This window comes from Cyclopterus lumpus, chromosome 6 (assembly GCF_009769545.1).
Source record: "Cyclopterus lumpus isolate fCycLum1 chromosome 6, fCycLum1.pri, whole genome shotgun sequence".
Lineage (NCBI taxonomy): Eukaryota > Metazoa > Chordata > Actinopteri > Perciformes > Cyclopteridae > Cyclopterus > Cyclopterus lumpus.
Window position 1 is genome coordinate 26,086,582 of NC_046971.1, and position 19,380 is coordinate 26,105,961.

General features: G+C 48.2%; 2 protein-coding genes across 2 annotated transcripts; both read left to right on the forward strand.

Moving 5' to 3' along the window:
• Nucleotides 1–857: 857 nt before the first annotated feature.
• Nucleotides 858–11,535, forward strand: LOC117732326. Its single transcript, XM_034535218.1, has 5 exons — nt 858–886; nt 1,220–1,860; nt 9,423–9,616; nt 9,666–9,944; nt 10,294–11,535. The coding sequence occupies exons 1-5, from the start codon at nt 858–860 to the stop codon at nt 11,119–11,121; spliced, it is 1,971 nt and encodes a 656-aa protein (XP_034391109.1). The 3' UTR covers nt 11,122–11,535.
• LOC117732131 (proline-rich receptor-like protein kinase PERK2) lies at nt 8,754–18,425 on the forward strand. The gene is made up of 3 exons (XM_034534845.1): nt 8,754–8,846; nt 12,629–12,881; nt 13,523–18,425. The coding sequence occupies exons 2-3, from the start codon at nt 12,740–12,742 to the stop codon at nt 14,413–14,415; spliced, it is 1,035 nt and encodes a 344-aa protein (XP_034390736.1). The 5' UTR covers nt 8,754–8,846; nt 12,629–12,739; the 3' UTR covers nt 14,416–18,425.
• The last annotated feature ends 955 nt before the right edge of the window (nt 18,426–19,380 follow it).

A 19,380-nucleotide genomic window follows, 5' to 3' on the forward strand; every position in this document is an offset into this window, starting at 1 on the left:
GTCCCTCCCACCAGGGATGCATGGAGAGACGCCATGCGGAGAGAGAGGAAACTATGTTTTATGAGACGTCTTTTCCTCTGAAGCGTCTTGTGGACTCTGTTGATGGCGGGCGCAGATCACAGCTGGATCAGCTGTCAGTCGAGAGACTTTTGATTGTATTAATACTAATAAAGACACAGTTATCATCACTGTCAGAGGAGAGATGTTTTCTCTCTGTAGCCTGTTGCATTGACACTGTCCGCAGGACTGATTTCTAACGTTGTTTGTCTTATTTATTAATTATTTGCGTCTGTATGTTTTTTAAAATCTGATTGTGAAGTCATTATTTAATAACCCAGAATATGATTATGTTTTCTCCGGAATACTGGAATTAATTAATTAGGCTCAATATTTCGGGGGAAATTGAGACAAGATAACTGTCTGAATGGAAGTGAAAATAAATTATGTAAAAAGAGTTTCATCTCTCCAGCTCTCCCTGATTTAATTGTATCTTTAATAAAAGTTACCAAAGGAAATAACAGATCAGGAAATGATCATTATTTTTCTAAATGAAGAAAAATGTTTGTGGTTCTTCTGTTGTTCAGACCTACAATGAACATATATTTTAACCAGATGGTGAATCAGAATAAAAAATCAAATATATAACTTGAGTTTAATCTGTGATCCGTCTTCACTCTGCAGAACTCCAGTGATTATTCTGATCAGCTGCAGCGTCCAATCAAATAACTGATAAACAATGAGGGGGCGTGCCGGCCGCTCTAACACTTCCTGGAAGCCTGCTCTCGTGCCTCCTCGCTCATCAGAGATCCTTCTTCACTCCTCAGAGCAGAAATAAGAGCTTTGGTACGGCCGTCAACATGGCGGCTCAGAACAACTTCCGGTTCAAGTGAGGAGCAAGGAAACGACAAATAGGAGTCTTGGGATGTACTCCTTGAGTGTCCTGGATGTCGCCAAATATTGGATCAGAAACGATTTTGACTTGGTACTCGATGAAATTGATGATGTCTCTAAAGCCAGATCTGCGGCCTTGTGTTTCAGAGATGTCACATGCAGTCGCTCTCCATTTCTTTCTGAGCTTAGAAGGAAAATTCTGCGTCATTGTTTTCATGTTTGCCGGCACATTGAGTTCACCTAAGTATTGTAATAGCAATAGCAATGCAACACTCTTGTAAACACAATGCATACGCCTGTAGCCCTTGAACATCTTGTGGCTTAACAGCCCCAACAGCTCCAACAGATCCAACAGATCCAATAGCTCCAACAGATCCAACCGATCCAATAGCTCCAACAGCTCCAACAGATCCAATAGCTCCAACAGATCCAATAGCTCAAACAGATCCAACAGCTCCAACAGATCCAACAGATCCAATAGCTCCAACAGATCCAACAGCTACAATAGATCCAATAGCTCCAACAGATCCAATAGCTCCAACAGATCCAACAGCTCCAACAGATCCAATAGCTCCAACAGATCCAATAGCTCAAACAGATCCAACAGATCCAACAGATCAAATAGCTCCAACAGATCCAACAGCTACAATAGATCCAATAGCTCCAACAGATCCAATAGCTCCAACAGATCCAACAGCTCCAACAGATCCAATAGCTCCAACAGATCCAATAGCTCAAACAGATCCAACAGCTCCAACAGATCCAACAGATCAAATAGCTCCAACAGATCCAACAGCTACAATAGATCCAATAGCTCAAACAGATCCAACAGCTACAATAGATCCAATAGCTCAAACAGATCCAACAGCTACAACAGATCCAACAGAACCAATAGCTCCAACAGATCCAACAGCTCCAACAGATCCAACAGATCCAACAGATCCACAGCTGAGGATGTCAGCAACACCTGTATCATTCTTCTTCTTCTTTTGCTTTTAATGGCGGTTGGCAAAAAACTTTTGGGTGCATTACCGCCACCCACTAATCTGGAGTGTGGACTTAAGGAACATAAATCTCTTATACAAAAACAAAAATTAAATTAATTCTCAGATTCTATTCGTTAGTCGTGTTGCCTCTAAATATTCCAGAAGAATTTCCCAACATTTATCACTAAAGCTTTTCTTCAGTACATTCACTATATTTTCCTCTCCCATCTCTCTTAGCCCATCTTTTTTATTTCTCTCGCTGCCTCGTACCTCTGACAGAACTATAAAACATGGTCCACCGTTTCTTCTTCTTCACAGAATTCACACCTTCCATTATTATGTTTTCTAATAGCATAGAGGGAACTATTAAGACCAGTATGACCATTCCTCAGCCTCGTCATCAACCTCTCCTGCATATCCTGCACTCCCAACCAAAGGTTTATTTTTAAACAGATATCTTCCTTTGCTCCCTTTCTTCCATTTATTCTGCCATATCTTTTTGATTTGTCCCTTAATCACCACTTTAGCTTCTCACTTACTTATATTTAAATTAACAATAATTCTCCCACTCTTCAAGGCCCGTTTTGCTGCTTTATCCTCCTTCTCATTGGCATCTACTCCAACATGGACCCACACAAAATGAACCGCCTTCCGCATGTGATGGATTCTGAATAGTGACTGTAATATCTCATACAATAAATCCTCTCTGCCTCTGGAGTGGCAACATTTCAAACTTGTTAGCACTGCACATGAGTCTGATGCGATTACCTCTCTCTCTGGCCTGACATCCTCTGTATATATTTGTATACAATTGTGGTAATTCCTCCTGATGTATGACTTGATGATCTTACAGTTTCCCCCACATTCATCTCTCATCAGATCAAGGAGGCCAAGATCACATTCTTTAAATGTATCCCACTGAGCCTTTCAACGTACCCACCTTACTGCTGTATCTTCTGAACCCACACTACTTCCACTTCCTACTCTACAGAAAATGGGGTAATGATCACTTCCAACAGTAGAATGCTTCCAAACCTCCCACACACACATACCTGCCCTTGAACGTGATGCTATTGTCAGGTCTAAACATGACTCAGTTGTAATTAATTCTTGTGACACTCCATCATTTAAACATACAAGTCCATCACACCCTCTACTATCAATCCATTCCCATCAGTTGTTCCCCTCCCCAGAGAGTAGTATGTGCATTCAAATCACCAAATGACCCTTCTCCTGTCTAATCCCCTTATTACCTCTAATGCTTCCAATTCCCATCTTTGACACAGATTGTAGAAATGTACCACAACCAAACCTTCCTCCCCTACCCACACTTTAACAACTACATATTCTAGCTCTTTGCCTTTTTCTAGTTCTCGATAAGAAATTCCTTGCCTAACAAAGGTAGCACATCCTCCCCCATTAGCCTCTTCTCTGTCCCTGAATCACAAAATCTAACATGTCTCTTTGTTTACCTGTTGTTCACGCACGTTGTTCATGTTTAGATATCTTGATGCACCCTCTCTTGGAAATCCAGCAACACTGACAAACTATCAACCCTCTCTCCCCCTCTTCTTGCTTGCAGACGTTTAATCCCCCCTCTTCCCCCCTCTTATACTTGATCTCAAATCCTCCACCTTTTCTTCCACTGGGATCCCATAATATCTGACGCCTCTCAAAAAGGACCCATCATTTGTCTTCTTAGCGTCCTCAACCACCATGTTGCACACTTGTTTCTGCTTCATTGCTTTCTCTCTCTGCCCCTCGTCCTGACTCTTGGTCAAAGCCGCCATCACCCAGCACCTTCTCCATCACCCGGCACCTTCTCCATCACCCAGCACCTTCTCCAGCACCTTCTCCATCACCCGGCACCTTCTCCATCACCCAGCAACTTCTCCATCACCCATCACCTTCTCCATCACCCAGCACCTTCTCCATCACCCGGCACCTTCTCCATCACCCAGCAACTTCTCCATCACCCAGCACCTTCTCCATCACCCAGCACCTTCTCCATCACCCAGCAACTTCTCCATCACCCATCACCTTCTCCATCACCCATCACCTTCTCCAGCACCTTCTCCATCACCCAGCACCTTCTCCATCACCCAGCAACTTCTCCATCACCCATCACCTTCTCCATCACCCAGCACCTTCTCCAGCACCTTCTCCATCACCCAGCACCTTCTCCATCACCCAGCACCTTCTCCAGCAACTTCTCCAGCACCCAGCACCTTCTCCATCACCCAGCACCTTCTCCATCAACTTCTCCATCACCCAGCACCTTCTCTATCACCCAGCATATTCTCCATCACCCAGCACCTTCTCCATCACCCAGCATCTTCTCCATCACCCAGCAACTTCTCCATCACCCATCACCCAGCACCTTCTCCATCACCCAGCACCTTCTCTATCACCCATCACCCAGCACCTTCTCCATCACCCAGCACCTTCTCCATCACCCATCACCTTCTCCATCACCCAGCACCTTCTCTATCACCCATCACCCAGCAGCTTCTCCATCACCCAGCATCTTCTCCATCACCCAGCACCTTCTCCATCACCCAGCATCTTCTCCATCACCCATCACCCAGCACCTTCTCCATCACCCAGCACCTTCTCCATCACCCATCACCTTTTCCATCACCCATCACCTTCTCCATCACCCAGCATCTTCTCCATCACCCAGCACCTTCTCCATCACCCGGCACCTTCTCCATCACCCAGCACCTTCTCCATCACCCAGCATCTTCTCCATCACCCAGCAACTTCTCCATCACCCAGCACCTTCTCCATCACCCAGCACCTTCTCCATCACCCATCACCTTCTCCATCACCCAGCACCTTCTCCATCACCCGGCACCTTCTCCATCACCCAGCAACTTCTCCATCACCCATCACCTTCTCCATCTCCCAGCACCTTCTCCATCACCCAGCAACTTCTCCATCACCCAGCACCTTCTCCATCACCCAGCACCTTCTCCATCACCCATCACCTTCTCCATCACCCATCACCTTCTCCAGCACCTTCTCCATCACCCAGCAACTTCTCCATCACCCATCACCTTCTCCATCACCCATCACCTTCTCCATCACCCAGCACCTTCTCCAGCACCTTCTCCATCACCCAGCACCTTCTCCATCACCCAGCAACTTCTCCATCACCCATCACCTTCTCCATCACCCATCACCTTCTCCAGCACCTTCTCCATCACCCAGCACCTTCTCCATCACCCAGCACCTTCTCCAGCAACTTCTCCATCACCCAGCACCTTCTCCAGCATCTTCTCCATCACCCAGCACCTTCTCTATCACCCAGCATCTTCTCCATCACCCAGCAACTTCTCCATCACCCATCACCCAGCACCTTCTCCATCACCCAGCACCTTCTATATCACCCATCACCCAGCACCTTCTCCATCACCCAGCATCTTCTCCATCACCCATCACCCAGCACCTTCTCCATCACCCATCACCTTCTCCATCACCCAGCACCCAGCATCTTCTCCATCACCCATCACCCAGCACCTTCTCCATCACCCAGCACCTTCTCCATCACCCATCACCTTCTCCATCACCCATCACCTTTTCCATCACCCATCACCTTCTCCATCACCCAGCACCTTCTCCATCACCCAGCACCTTCTCCATCACCCATCACCCAGCACCTTCTCCATCACCCAGCACCCAGCATCTTCTCCATCACCCAGCACCTTCTCCATCACCCAGCATCTTCTCCATCACCCATCACCCAGCACCTTCTCCATCACCCAGCACCTTCTCCATCACCCAGCACCTTTTCCATCACCCATCACCTTCTCCATCACCCAGCATCTTCTCCATCACCCAGCACCTTCTCCATCACCCGGCACCTTCTCCATCACCCAGCACCTTCTCCATCACCCAGCATCTTCTCCATCACCCGGCACCTTCTCCATCACCCGGCACCTTCTCCATCACCCAGCACCTTCTCCATCACCCAGCATCTTCTCCATCACCCAGCACCTTCTCCATCACCCAGCATCTTCTCCATCACCCAGCATCTTCTCCATCACCCGGCACCTTCTCCATCACCCAGCACCTTCTCCATCACCCAGCATCTTCTCCATCACCCAGCATCTTCTCCATCACCCAGCATCTTCTCCATCACCCATCACCTTCTCCATCACCCAGCATCTTCTCCATCACCCAGCACCTTCTCCATCACCCAGCATCTTCTCCATCACCCAGCACCTTCTCCATCACCCAGCATCTTCTCCATCACCCAGCATCTTCTCCATCACCCGGCACCTTCTCCATCACCCGGCACCTTCTCCATCACCCAGCATCTTCTCCATCACCCAGCATCTTCTCCATCACCCATCACCTTCTCCATCACCCAGCATCTTCTCCATCACCCAGCACCTTCTCCATCACCCGGCACCTTCTCCATCACCCAGCACCTTCTCCATCACCCAGCATCTTCTCCATCACCCAGCACCTTCTCCATCACCCGGCACCTTCTCCATCACCCAGCACCTTCTCCATCACCCAGCACCTTCTCCATCACCCATCACCCAGCACCTTCTCCATCACCCAGCACCCAGCATCTTCTCCATCACCCAGCACCTTCTCCATCACCCAGCATCTTCTCCATCACCCATCACCCAGCACCTTCTCCATCACCCAGCACCTTCTCCATCACCCAGCACCTTTTCCATCACCCATCACCTTCTCCATCACCCAGCATCTTCTCCATCACCCAGCACCTTCTCCATCACCCGGCACCTTCTCCATCACCCAGCACCTTCTCCATCACCCAGCATCTTCTCCATCACCCGGCACCTTCTCCATCACCCGGCACCTTCTCCATCACCCAGCACCTTCTCCATCACCCAGCATCTTCTCCATCACCCAGCACCTTCTCCATCACCCAGCATCTTCTCCATCACCCAGCATCTTCTCCATCACCCGGCACCTTCTCCATCACCCAGCACCTTCTCCATCACCCAGCATCTTCTCCATCACCCAGCATCTTCTCCATCACCCAGCATCTTCTCCATCACCCATCACCTTCTCCATCACCCAGCACCTTCTCCATCACCCGGCACCTTCTCCATCACCCAGCACCTTCTCCATCACCCAGCATCTTCTCCATCACCCAGCACCTTCTCCATCACCCATCACCCAGCACCTTCTCCATCATCCAGCACTTTCTCCATCACCCAGCATCTTCTCCATCACCCAGCACCTTCTCCATCACCCATCACCCAGCACCTTCTCCATCATCCAGCACTTTCTCCATCACCCAGCATCTTCTCCATCACCCAGCATCTTCTCCATCACCCATCACCCAGCATCTTCTCCATCACCCAGCAACTTCGCCATCAAAACTTCGCCATCAAAACTTCGCCAACTCCCTCCTTCAACCCGAGAGTCGGCGCCACCAGACTTACTTTCCTAATATCATTTCCTTCTCTGAATCTCAAAATTAGTTTGAACCTCTCCTTGTCAACAATCCTCCTCATCCCCTCTGCCTTCCTCTCCCCCTTCCCCACTACTACCAGATACAGTATTACGATTCCTGGCTTGTTTATATTTCCCTACTTCAGTCCAGTTATTGAAATCCATATCCTCACGCCCACCCTCTCCATCACTATTCCCTTCCATCCTTAGTCCAGTCACAGATCAGTTTATGCACAACCTGCTGATACTATTTCTCCAAACGCTCCGGCTCGGCTCTGCTGCTTCGAAGTGGCACAAAAGCAACATGCCACACCTGTACCCAGTAACCCTCCTGATTATATGAACCTCTTGCCTACTGGACTGCAGCCCTACGCCCCCAGGTGGTGGGAGGTTTAGCGAAACAGTACAATAACAAAACTTAAATATACAGTAGGCCTATACTGTAAGTAGTGGAGGGTAGTAGTAATCCAACCTGTACTCAACTAGAGGAAACCATAGTGTTAGTAATACTAGTAGTGGCTCTGGTTGTCTCTGTTTTAATAGTACAAAGCAGTAATGTCAATCTATGTCATTTGTGTACAATTCATACACAGGTGAATGCATAGGGCTTAGTGAGACATCGACACAAACTACAGACTAAATAATAAGAAATTAGGAGGGGAAATGGCAGCGTGAAGAGAAATATGGAGATCTAAAACAACTTGTAATTTGCTTGCTTTTTTGTGCTCTTTATTGAATAGTAACACATGTTTATTTAGCGTTGGAAGTAGAGACAGTAGCAGTGGTTACACACATGGTTGCAGTAGTGCCATGAGTAGAAGGACCAACAGTAATACAGGTAGCACTAGTTTGGCCAGTCTCAGTCGTGGCGTGGTTGGCAGGACAGTTGAGGTATAACAACACCCTGTAGTGGATCTTCAGTGAGGTGCTTATGGACCACACACTGATCCCTGGCTCTGTGTGACAGCGACCCGTTTCCATGGTGTTGGCTGTGTAGCATATGGATTTAACATTTGCTTCTCATGACTTAATGTCAGAATATAACACATATTCAGGTCAATGTTGATAAAGTTAGGTTTTAAAATCCAGATTACAACCCAAATGTCACCTCAATTAGTGTGGGTGAAGTGAGTGTGGCTCAGTGGTGTGCAGGGTCCACACTGGGTGTGTCCTTGGGTAAGACACTTCACCTTGTATATAGCCATCAGTGTGTGTACAGGTCCAATTAGATGCTGTCATTTTAAATGAGAAATACAATTCAAGTATTTCCTTTATGGAAAAAAACTCACTTTATTTATTTTTCTTTGTACATATCGCCGCAAGAGTATTTATGTATTTATTTTTTAACCGTATCTGGTTTTAGTTGGGTGTGAACTGCAGAGGGCAGAAACTCGCCGACGACGAGTCAACGCTGCCATAAATATAGCAGCAGAAGAAGAAGCGTCCCTCCTGCCTACAGGAAGTGGAGGGCAGCCTGCTACCTGTCCGTCTGTCTGCTTGTTGTGCTCATCGAGTCCATCGCAACACCTGGTAAGTGTCCGAACTCACAGCCACTGCAGGTTAGCGGTGACGTCACGTTATCTAGTGGAACTGGCTCGTTAGCATTAGCTCGGCTACTATGTGGCTGTTCTCTGCTATCTTCCCGTTAACGTGAATCCGTTTTCCGTCCACCCTGTTCTAACGTTACCGGTACCACTTTAATGACTTTAACGGTAGCCGTGTCCCTTCCTGTATGTCGCGGTAGCAGCACCGTTAGTCGAGTACGGGCTAAACTTTGGGGTTTCTCATCCGAAATGACGTCAACTTTCTACAGGTACCGTCACGTTGTCTCTGCTAGTGCACCCAGCGGGGTGATGACGAATGAGCGCGATGTGTTCATTGTGTGATGGAAGTTGACCTACATGTCCACACAGTGCCGTGGATACTCTTTGTATGTTCACGCGCCTCTTTAAATGGAGGTTACGGAGAGTAGCCCCGGTACGTTTAACGGCTACGGCGTTGAAGAGACTGTTGTCCCTCTCGCCTTGGCGTCGCTTCCCTGCTGCGCGCTACGTTTTCTCCACGTCGACATCGACCTTTTTGAGCGCGTGTCCTGTTTGCGTTTAGGGCAGGTCGCCCTGCTGGAGCGGAATGGAACCAGCCCTCGTTGGCAGGTCGCCCTGCTGGAGCGGAATGGAACCAGCTCTCGTTGGCAGGTCGCCCTGCTGGAGCGGAATGGAACCAGCCCTCGTTGGCTGGTCGCCCTGCTGGAGCGGAATGGGACCAGCCCTCGTTGGCCGGTCCCATTCCGCTCCAGCAGGGCGACCTGCTTAAACAAGCCAGGAATCGTAATACTGTATCTGGTAGTAGTGGGGAAGGGGGAGAGGAAGGCAGAGGGTCGCCGTGCTGGAGCGGAATGGGACCATCCCTCGTTGGCAGGTCGCCCTGCTGGAGCGGAACGGGACCAGCCCTCGTTGGCAGGTCGCCCTGCTGGAGCGGAACGGGACCATCCCTCGTTGGCAGGTCGCCCTGCTGGAGCGGAACGGGACCATCCCTCGTTGGCAGGTCGCCCTGCTGGAGCGGAACGGGACCAGCCCTCGTTGGCAGGTCGCCCTGCTGGAGCGGAACGGGACCAGCCCTCGTTGGCAGGTCGCCCTGCTGGAGCGGAATGGAACCAGCCCTCGTTGGCAGGTCCCATTCCGCTCCAGCAGGGCGACCTGCTTAAACAAGCCAGGAATCGTAATACTGTATCTGGTAGTAGTGGGGAAGGGGGAGAGGAAGGCAGAGGGTCGCCGTGCTGGAGCGGAACGGGACCATCCCTCGTTGGCAGGTCGCCCTGCTGGAGCGGAACAGGACCATCCCTCGTTGGCAGGTCGCCCTGCTGGAGCGGAACGGGACCAGCCCTCGTTGGCAGGTCGCCCTGCTGGAGCGGAACAGGACCAGCCCTCGTTGGCAGGTCGCCCTGCTGGAGCGGAACGGGACCAGCCCTCGTTGGCAGGTCGCCCTGCTGGAGCGGAACGGGACCATCCCTCGTTGGCAGGTCGCCCTGCTGGAGCGGAACGGGACCAGCCCTCGTTGGCAGGTCGCCCTGCTGGAGCGGAACGGGACCAGCCCTCGTTGGCAGGTCGCCCTGCTGGAGCGGAACGGGACCAGCCCTCGTTGGCAGGTCGCCCTGCTGGAGCGGAACGGGACCATCCCTCGTTGGCAGGTCGCCCTGCTGGAGCGGAACGGGACCAGCCCTCGTTGGCAGGTCGCCCTGCTGGAGCGGAACGGGACCAGCCCTCGTTGGCAGGTCGCCCTGCTGGAGCGGAATGGGACCAGCCCTCGTTGGCAGGTCGCCCTGCTGGAGCGGAACGGGACCAGCCCTCGTTGGCAGGTCGCCCTGCTGGAGCGGAACGGGACCAGCCCTCGTTGGCAGGTCGCCCTGCTGGAGCGGAATGGAACCAGCCCTCGTTGGCAGGTCGCCCTGCTGGAGCGGAATGGGACCAGCCCTCGTTGGCAGGTCGCCCTGCTGGAGCGGAACGGGACCAGCCCTCGTTGGCAGGTCGCCCTGCTGGAGCGGAACGGAACCAGCCCTCGTTGGCAGGTCGCCCTGCTGGAGCGGAATGGGACCAGCCCTCGTTGGCAGGTCGCCCTGCTGGAGCGGAACGGGACCAGCCCTCGTTGGCAGGTCGCCCTGCTGGAGCGGAACGGAACCAGCCCTCGTTGGCAGGTCGCCCTGCTGGAGAGGAATGGGACCAGCCCTCGTTGGCAGGTCGCCCTGCTGGAGCGGAACCGGACCAGCCCTCGTTGGCTCCTTGCGGACTTAATGCCAGTTCTTGTGTGAACAGGGTCACTTCTCAATAGGTCGTGCAGTCACTCGGAGACATCCAGAAGTCAAGGTTGTAAAAGGAGTTCTTGGTTGTAAAGCCACATTAAAAGGGCCACATAGCTCAGCTCAATAAAGCCAATGCACACTCAACACAGTGGGGGGCCAGCCTGAGGCCCGTTGGCGTCGTGATCAGTTCTTTTTTTCTATTTGCATTTCCATCTTCAATCAGTCACAGACTGTTAGAGGTGGTCTAATGTCCCCTGAATGCTTATTATTTCATATAGCAGAAGTGTGTTCAAATTGTGTAGGGTGAGGTCAGAAAGAGATTGGTTTCTGACTGAATGCTACAGCAGCTGGATTAAGATGTTTGCTTACTTTATTTTATATATATATATATATATATATATATATATATATATCATTTTTATTCATGTTTATGCAATGGCAGACTAATATTGCATACTTGTTTTAGCTCTGAAACCAATTCATGGTGTTGATTTGGGAGCAGGAACCGAAGCCTGTGGGCAGAGTGTAAGTAGCAGTCAGCAACCACAGCTATCTGATTCATGTTCAAAAACACTGGAGTGTTACTTCAAAAAGAGAAAGGTGTGTGTGTGTGGGGGGGGGGAGCCTAAAGGCTATACGATTTGTAAAGGTGGTGCTGTTTCTCCTGTCCCTCATCTGCTTAACAAAACGTGGAGAAAGTCCTCAAAGTGTAGCCTCAGGAGAATTGAAAAACAAATAAGCTTATTAAATTTGTTCACTTCACGTGCGTCACCTGCAGCGTTATTGAGATCCAAGCATGTGAAAGTGAGATTTAAAAGCGTTATTGCTGAATTGCATTTTTATCTCCAGTTAACATATACAATGTAAGAAGCTCCAGGCTTCAATATCTTGATCCTGGAGTAACATAACATTTGTTTATGTAAAATCATACCCCTGGGGGAAAAGACTGTCTCCGCTGCACTAAATAGTTCTGACAATAGATGGCAGTCAGTCCTCACGATTCCTCTCTGCTGGAAGCTGTGATTACGTTTCATAGTACAAGTCTGTTTGTACTGTAGTGCTGTGCGTGTTCTTGTTAATAAATCCCATGTGGAGTGCATCTACCAACAATATCAAAGCCTGAAGTGTGTGCTCCCATCACCACACACACACACACACACTGTAGTTTATTCAGAGTCAACCCCAAGTGTACCTTCCTACTGCCACAAGCACCAAATGTGGACCAAATAGTCCCCAACAAATGCACCATTTCCTCCTGTTTGATTTTTTTTTTTTTAAACTACAATGACTAGCTGTTTTAGGAAATTACTTTTAGTATTTTTTTGTTATGAAAACTTTTTGTAGGTGTTTTTAAAGACTGAGATCATTAGGAATGAATGGGCATGGGGCAGAATGTCACAGCAGGAGCTGCAAATTGAATCTCAAAGGTCGGAGCGTCCTTGAACACATCCATTGGTTTTTGCTGTCAAGTGCACTAATGCATACCAATATTTCTAATGGTTGATGTCCTGTGCAGAGGGTGGATGCTGCCTTCACGTCCTCCTGGACTCCATCCTTCCTGTGTGTGTATTAATTCACTGTAGGCCTATGTGACTGTGCGTCCGTGTCGACACCTCCCCAGCCCACCATGTCCCCGTGTCCCTCAACGCCCCAGCTGAGTCCATCGGTGTGTGTTCGCCTCCTCTGCCTGCTGCTGCTCCTCCTCACAGACTGCTCCTGCTCGGTTACGGCCGAGCCCAACACGACACAAGCTAACAGCACCGCAGAATGTGAGTATGAGCTGTGTGGTCACATGATGCAGCCGAAAGAACGGCAGTGATATTTTCAGTATTTTATAACATAGAAGTGGACGCAGTCACTGTGATGTCACCTGTTGGTTTGTGGACTATGATTTCAAAGTCTCGAGTTTGTTATTTTGGCAAGAGGCCAAGTACATGGATTGCTGAATAATATGTTTTTTAGGGAACCGATATGTTGAGATTTACTTTCATGAACTAAAAATGCGAAAGGGTTAAATTTGTAACACAAAAACGTGGACAGCTCCCAGACCAGACCACATTTTGGACAGACACGGATGTGAATGGACACTTCTTTAGGGTTGGTGGTTTCCTGCTTGGCTTCTCGTTGAATGTCGTGTGTGTTCTCATGATGAGTTGGTGCTCTGATGTTTGTTTGTTAATGTCTCGTGTTGACTAATTCCATTAAAGAGGCAAGTTTATCCTCTACAAGTAAAATAAGGTGGATGCTGCCTCCTGAAGTGTCGACTGAACAGGTCCAAATGCTCCTGTTTTGTCGGTCCTGTATTGTTTGTTTACATAACCTTTATTCAGATCAGATGTGTTTTTATAATTACTTGATGTTCTTAATCTTCTTTACCGCTTCATCATTCATGGTGTTGTCTGTTCCTCAGGTGGCACACAGGAGGACCCCTTCCCCCCCTGCTCGGCTTCATCCAACCCCACATTTAATGACTCTGCGTCACCATCGTCTCCTCCAACAACGTCACCACCGTCTCCTCCAACAACGTCACCACCGTCTCCTCCAACAACGTCACCACCGTCTCCTCCAACAACGTCACCACCGTCTCCTCCAACAACGTCACCACCGTCTCCTCCAACAACGTCACCACCGTCTCCTCCAACAACGTCACCATCGTCTCCTCCAACAACGTCACCATCGTCTCCTCCAACAACGTCACCATCGTCTCCTCCAACAACGTCACCATCGTCTCCTCCAACAACGTCACCATCGTCTCCTCCAACAACGCCGTCTCCTCCAACAACGTCACCATCGTCTCCTCCAACAACGTCACCATTGTCTCCTCCAACAACGTCACCATCGTCTCCTCCAACAACGCCGTCGTCTCCTCCAACAACGCCGTCGTCTCCTCCAACAACGCCACTGTCTCCAACATCGCCAACGCCTACTACAACAACGCCGTCGTCTCCTCCAACATCGCCAACGCCTACTACAACAACAGCTACGTCAGCAACAACAAAAAGAACATCTACAGCAGAACCAACAGCTAAAGCTGCAGCACACCTGGCAACAACCACCGTGACCGCCAGCAGTACCCATGCTGCTGGCGATCGCGACAAGCCCGTGGTAGACGTAGCGGGAGCCGCTCTGACCAGCCAGCTGGTGGATACGGCGTCTCTGCTGGCCGTCCTGCTCTTCGGCCTGCTCTTCTTCTTGGTCACGGTGGCCGTGTTCGTCACGCAGGCCTACGAGAGCTACCGGAGGAAGGACTACACCCAGGTGGACTACCTCATCAACGGCATGTACTCTGACTCCGGGGTGTGACGGGGTGGGGGAAGGGAGAGAGACGCTAATCACAATGCGTGGGGACCTTTTGTGCGCTCTGAGTCATGGAGAAGTAGGAATAGACTGACCAACGGCTCTCTGAACTGACCCTGATCGCTTTCTACCATAAATGTTCCAGTTAACGCGTTCTTCTTCTTCTTCCCCTGCTTCCTGTTCTGCGATGGTATGAATGTGAGGAGTTTGGCACGTCCCAGTTTTGCAAAATGTTGAGCAGCAAAAAGGCGAGGTTACCGTGATGCAACTCTGGTTCTGTTGGCCCTCGACAGAATCTGCTGTTGGTTCCAGGCCGGGTGGACGAAACGGGACGCTCCCATGGTGATGAAACACAACAGACTCATTTCTGTCTGTCAAATTGTTTAAGTTATTGTACCTTATGCAGATGAATGTAGAGCTCCTTGAGGGCTGTTTCCGGGAAGAAATCCAAATTAAGTTGGAATTAATTTGAAACACACCAAATTCATTGTTAATTTATAGATGCTTTTTTTTCTTTTTTTCTTTTTTTCTTCTTCACACATTCGAGAAAATGTTTGAATTTGGAATATAAAGCGAGAGCTCTATTAAGGACCAAAGCATATATGTGGATGTCATAACGTACGTTGTGCCACATAAAAGGGATTTCATTTGAGGGAAATGAAAGTAGCAGGCAGCTCCTCGTAGCACCGAGTCGTCGACATCATTTCCGTCTCGTTTCAGCCCTCGCCTCTGACAACCCGCCATGGGCAGAGGGCCTTTTGGTGTTTCCACAGAGCGAAGCCTCCGTTGCTGCGTTGGCCTTCTCCGTCAGTTCAGTGACCAGAAGGCTGTCGTCTTTATAAGCGCCACTTTTTCATTCGCTCCCAAATAAAGTGGTTGAGAGAATGTGGCCGAAACGTCTTTTGCTCCTAAAAGATGTCCGTCACTATGGAAGGGAGATGCTAGTCGTAATGCGTGGACTACATTACTACACTACTACTGACCTGGGGGACTTCACGATGCAGAGAGCTGGACTTGAACCAGCCTCTCCCATACTTTTTCATTTAAAAGCAAATCACCACGTGGAAAACCTTCACAGGATTCCAGAGGTAGAGGAGGTTTCTCAGAAAGACATCAGTGTTACGCGGGGCGCTCCTTCCTGCCAGCTGAATACAGTAAGAGAAGTCTTTCCATCGCCCGTCATTAAGTTTCCCCAGATGTGGCCCGGTGCGCCAGCGCCAAAGTATATTCTGAGTGATGTCTGGTTCAGTCAGCAGGCCAGAGAGGGACCACGAGTCATGTCAGTCGGGTCTGTCTTCCTCATCCTGTCCCGCATGTTAACGTTGGCTCAGTGCTTTTCGGCCCTGTTTGGCTCGATGATGTTGGCGAAGTTTATATCAGAAAAGAAGAGGAAGAAAAAAAACGATTATTGAAACAAACCGCCTCATTTGATTCCCACTGAATTAATCGAATCAATCCCAGTTACATTAATTCCACTCCTTTCGGGAGCTTGATCAATGTCTTCCAATATCTTGACATGGGGCGCAGCAGCAGCCCGTCACAAAAGCAGCTATCGCCCTGACGGCGTGCTGGGACACACTAAACCTATTGCGGCTTGGGGACCGGAGGAAATGCTCCAAACAAAGGGCACACGGTCTGGAGATGATTACCAGGAATGTGCTGCATTTCTTTATTGTTTTGGTTTATTTCAAATTCATTTCAAGACCAAGTCGGACGTCTTTGGAAATCCGTTAGTTTGCTGTCAAACCCACAGTTCTAGTACACGAGAAGATGCTGTGAAGTTCAGAACGGACATGTTCACAAGCCGTGTTTCCATTCACACGTTCTCAGCGTATTTTGAAGACGCGGTATGGTAACAAACTAGTTTTTACCTTCGCTTGAGGGGAGTCTTTCTTTTTGTTCCTCGTGTAAAACGAGTTGAGGCGTTGTTCAGCCGACGTGGAAGAACAACTGAAATGACTCGAGACCTCAACACACGACCAATCGGCATCCTGTGAGGTGAGGTGGGCGTGGCTTGTGGGCGTTCAAAACAACAACGGCGGTTAGCTCAGATGCTACAATAGCATCCATTGTATCAGAACTGTGGAGCAAAGAGTAAAGAACGTCACTGAAGGCTTTTCAAGAGGATTTCACTCTCCTCCCAACTGGCGTTGGCAAAGGTTTGATTGATCACCTGCCAAATGTGTTTTCACTTTTTTTTAAGTGCCTTATCAGATGTTTCGCCATTTGGTGTGTCGGAGGTTAGATGGCCAAGGAGACTTGTTTAGTTTTGCATCCTCTTCTTCTTCTGTTTACTGGCGGTTTACAGCCACGTGTAGCCTAGAGCACCAACGTCTGACCAAAACCACTCTAACCAGTCGGACGCCCAGTGCGCGGCTCCTTTTTGTGACAGTTTGTTTAAAATTTCCTTGACAATTGAATGGAAACATGGCTGCAAAATCTTTTTAATGTTTTTTGGTTGTTTTTTTAACCACACCTAAGCTAATGACTGCCCCTCAGTTTCACACGGTGGTAATAGCCTAGCTTAGCACTAGTCGGGAACACGTGATGGCTAAACCCATCTCTGACTGGCGACGTCTGTACAGCATCAGATGAAACTCTAACTGTGGTTAACAGGCTAGAAAAAAGGACAGAAAATTGATATTTCCCAAATGTGTCTTCTATTTCAAAGTCTTATGATTTCACTTCCAGTCCATTAGCTTTCATTAATGCCAATGATATTTCGTTTTTTGTAATTTTGTTATGTGTTTAATGTTTTTGCACTCATGGGTACAGGGCCATACTAGTTTATTACAATATTATTTTTCTAATTTTTGCTCACAGCTAATGCATTTTTGAATGCTCGGCCGTTTTGAATATATTGGGTTATGTTCCTTCTGTAATAATCTGCTGTCTGTCTCCGTTCATGACCAATTTGTGGATTATATTTTGTTCATAATTCCTTAATGAGTCTTCCTGTAGCTTAATGTTTACCTCACCGTGCAATTTCTTTTGTTTTGATATATGTTGTTATATTACACTGATGAACATGGATCCATTCATCTGCTTATGTTTTAATGACTATCATGACTATCCCATGTGTTCTCATTATGAGGTAAAGGTAGGAGTGGAATACTCCAGCTCAATAGATGCCCACATATGGAAGTTATGAACGTGGATGCACAGATAACGTCTAACGGTTTGGATTATATTCCTCAAAGCGATGAACAGAAACTCCGTACCTATCACCTTTTTGAAGTTGTTCTCAAAGACTGAATTACTGTTGCCTTCTCTCCAGTTTGTGTCTGTCTTCCGAGTGGTTCTTGAACAATTGCCAAATAATTACTGAAGCACATTATTGTATGATAAAGCCAAGGGAATCCTAAAGCCATTATCGATACGTGACTGACTACATGACAAAAGGAGTGAGCGCTCACAGCCGAGGACGTTGTTAAATGTGTGCTATGAAGTATTTCTGCCGTGTATAATGTGCATATGTCTGACCCGTGTCTGGTTCTGCAATGGTCCTGCTAATCTTGTGTTTCTCCGTCTTGACTGTCAGAACTGATTTTCTTTATTTTATTTTCTGTTGATGCTTTTGTTTTGAGAAATGATGGAACATCATGTTTCCAGGAGCACGAGATGCCACCGGTACGGAGCCAGAGGGCAACTTTGTTTGCTAATTGTTTTTTTTTTTCATGCAAATGCGTTTATTCCGTTGTGTCGTGGGAACAAGGTCTTGATTCCGATATTGTGGGAAAATTAGGTGATGATTTTAAAACCAGCTTTTGTTTTCCCATGAGAATTGGAGATGTATTCCTTTGCCAGTGAAGCGTCATCAAGATTTGATTTTCTAGATGAAATTTAGAGTTTCTAACGTCTGTAATTCTTACGTGAGCAGGCGGGTTTGTGTTTTGTCTGAGCAGAGTGACGAGAGAAGACACCTGCTGCGTGCCAACTGAACATTGTACCAATGCACTTTAACAAGATATTTTTACTTGCAGAGAATGAATAATAAATAAAAGAACCAAATTGATCTCGCTGGTGTTTGAGTCATCTTCATGTTTAAGCTGTGATGTTATTGGTCAGGTTCAGTTGGTGCTGGGTCCCTCAGAGCCAGCTGTTCCATCGGCCTTCTCCTCGGGGCATGCACAACAAGTTCGACTTGGCTTCTGCTCCGCGTATCTGTAAAAGATGAAATCTTTTTTTATTGGTGTACTTTTCCAAGCTATTCCTTTTTAATCGGATGGCAAAAAGCACTCTAATAAAGTTCAAGTTTGCATAAGGTTTGGCAGGAGAGGTGTTTCTTTCCCAAACGTACCTCCGGGATTGTTCCAATACATGTAGCAGATTAATTCCTTTTTGGTGTTTTTGTGAACTTGAGAACTCACTACAAATATGTTTTTACAGCATTCTTCGTTCCAGTGAACCATTTTTTGATTTTTCCATTTGCAAGAATTGTCGATCTTTTTGGCGGTAAACTACTCAGTTGAGGTACCTCGGTGGACTGGAAGCACTTCAGACCACTGATTGGTCAATTAATTGAGCTGTGGAATGCAGTAGAAATACATAACAGAAGTTGACCCAATGGCGGACAAAGTTGGCGACTCGGGCTGTTTGAGGGGCAGGCGTGGAAAAGGGCACCAGCATGCAACCATTGATCTAGCATGTAGGGCAGCCTCTAACACTACATCTCTTTTCCACTGGGGGCACCCTCGAGGGCACTTTATCATGTTTTCTCTACTCGAAGGGTATCATAGAAGGCACGCTATCATGTTTTCTCTCCTAGAAGGGTATCATAGAAGGCACGCTATCATGTTTTCTCTACTCGAAGGGTATCATAGAAGGCACGCTATCATGTTTTCTCTCCTAGAAGGGTATCATAGAAGGCACGCTATCATGTTTTCTCTACTCGAAGGGTATCATAGAAGGCACGCTATCATGTTTTCTCTACTCGAAGGGTATCATAGAAGGCACGCTATCATGTTTTCT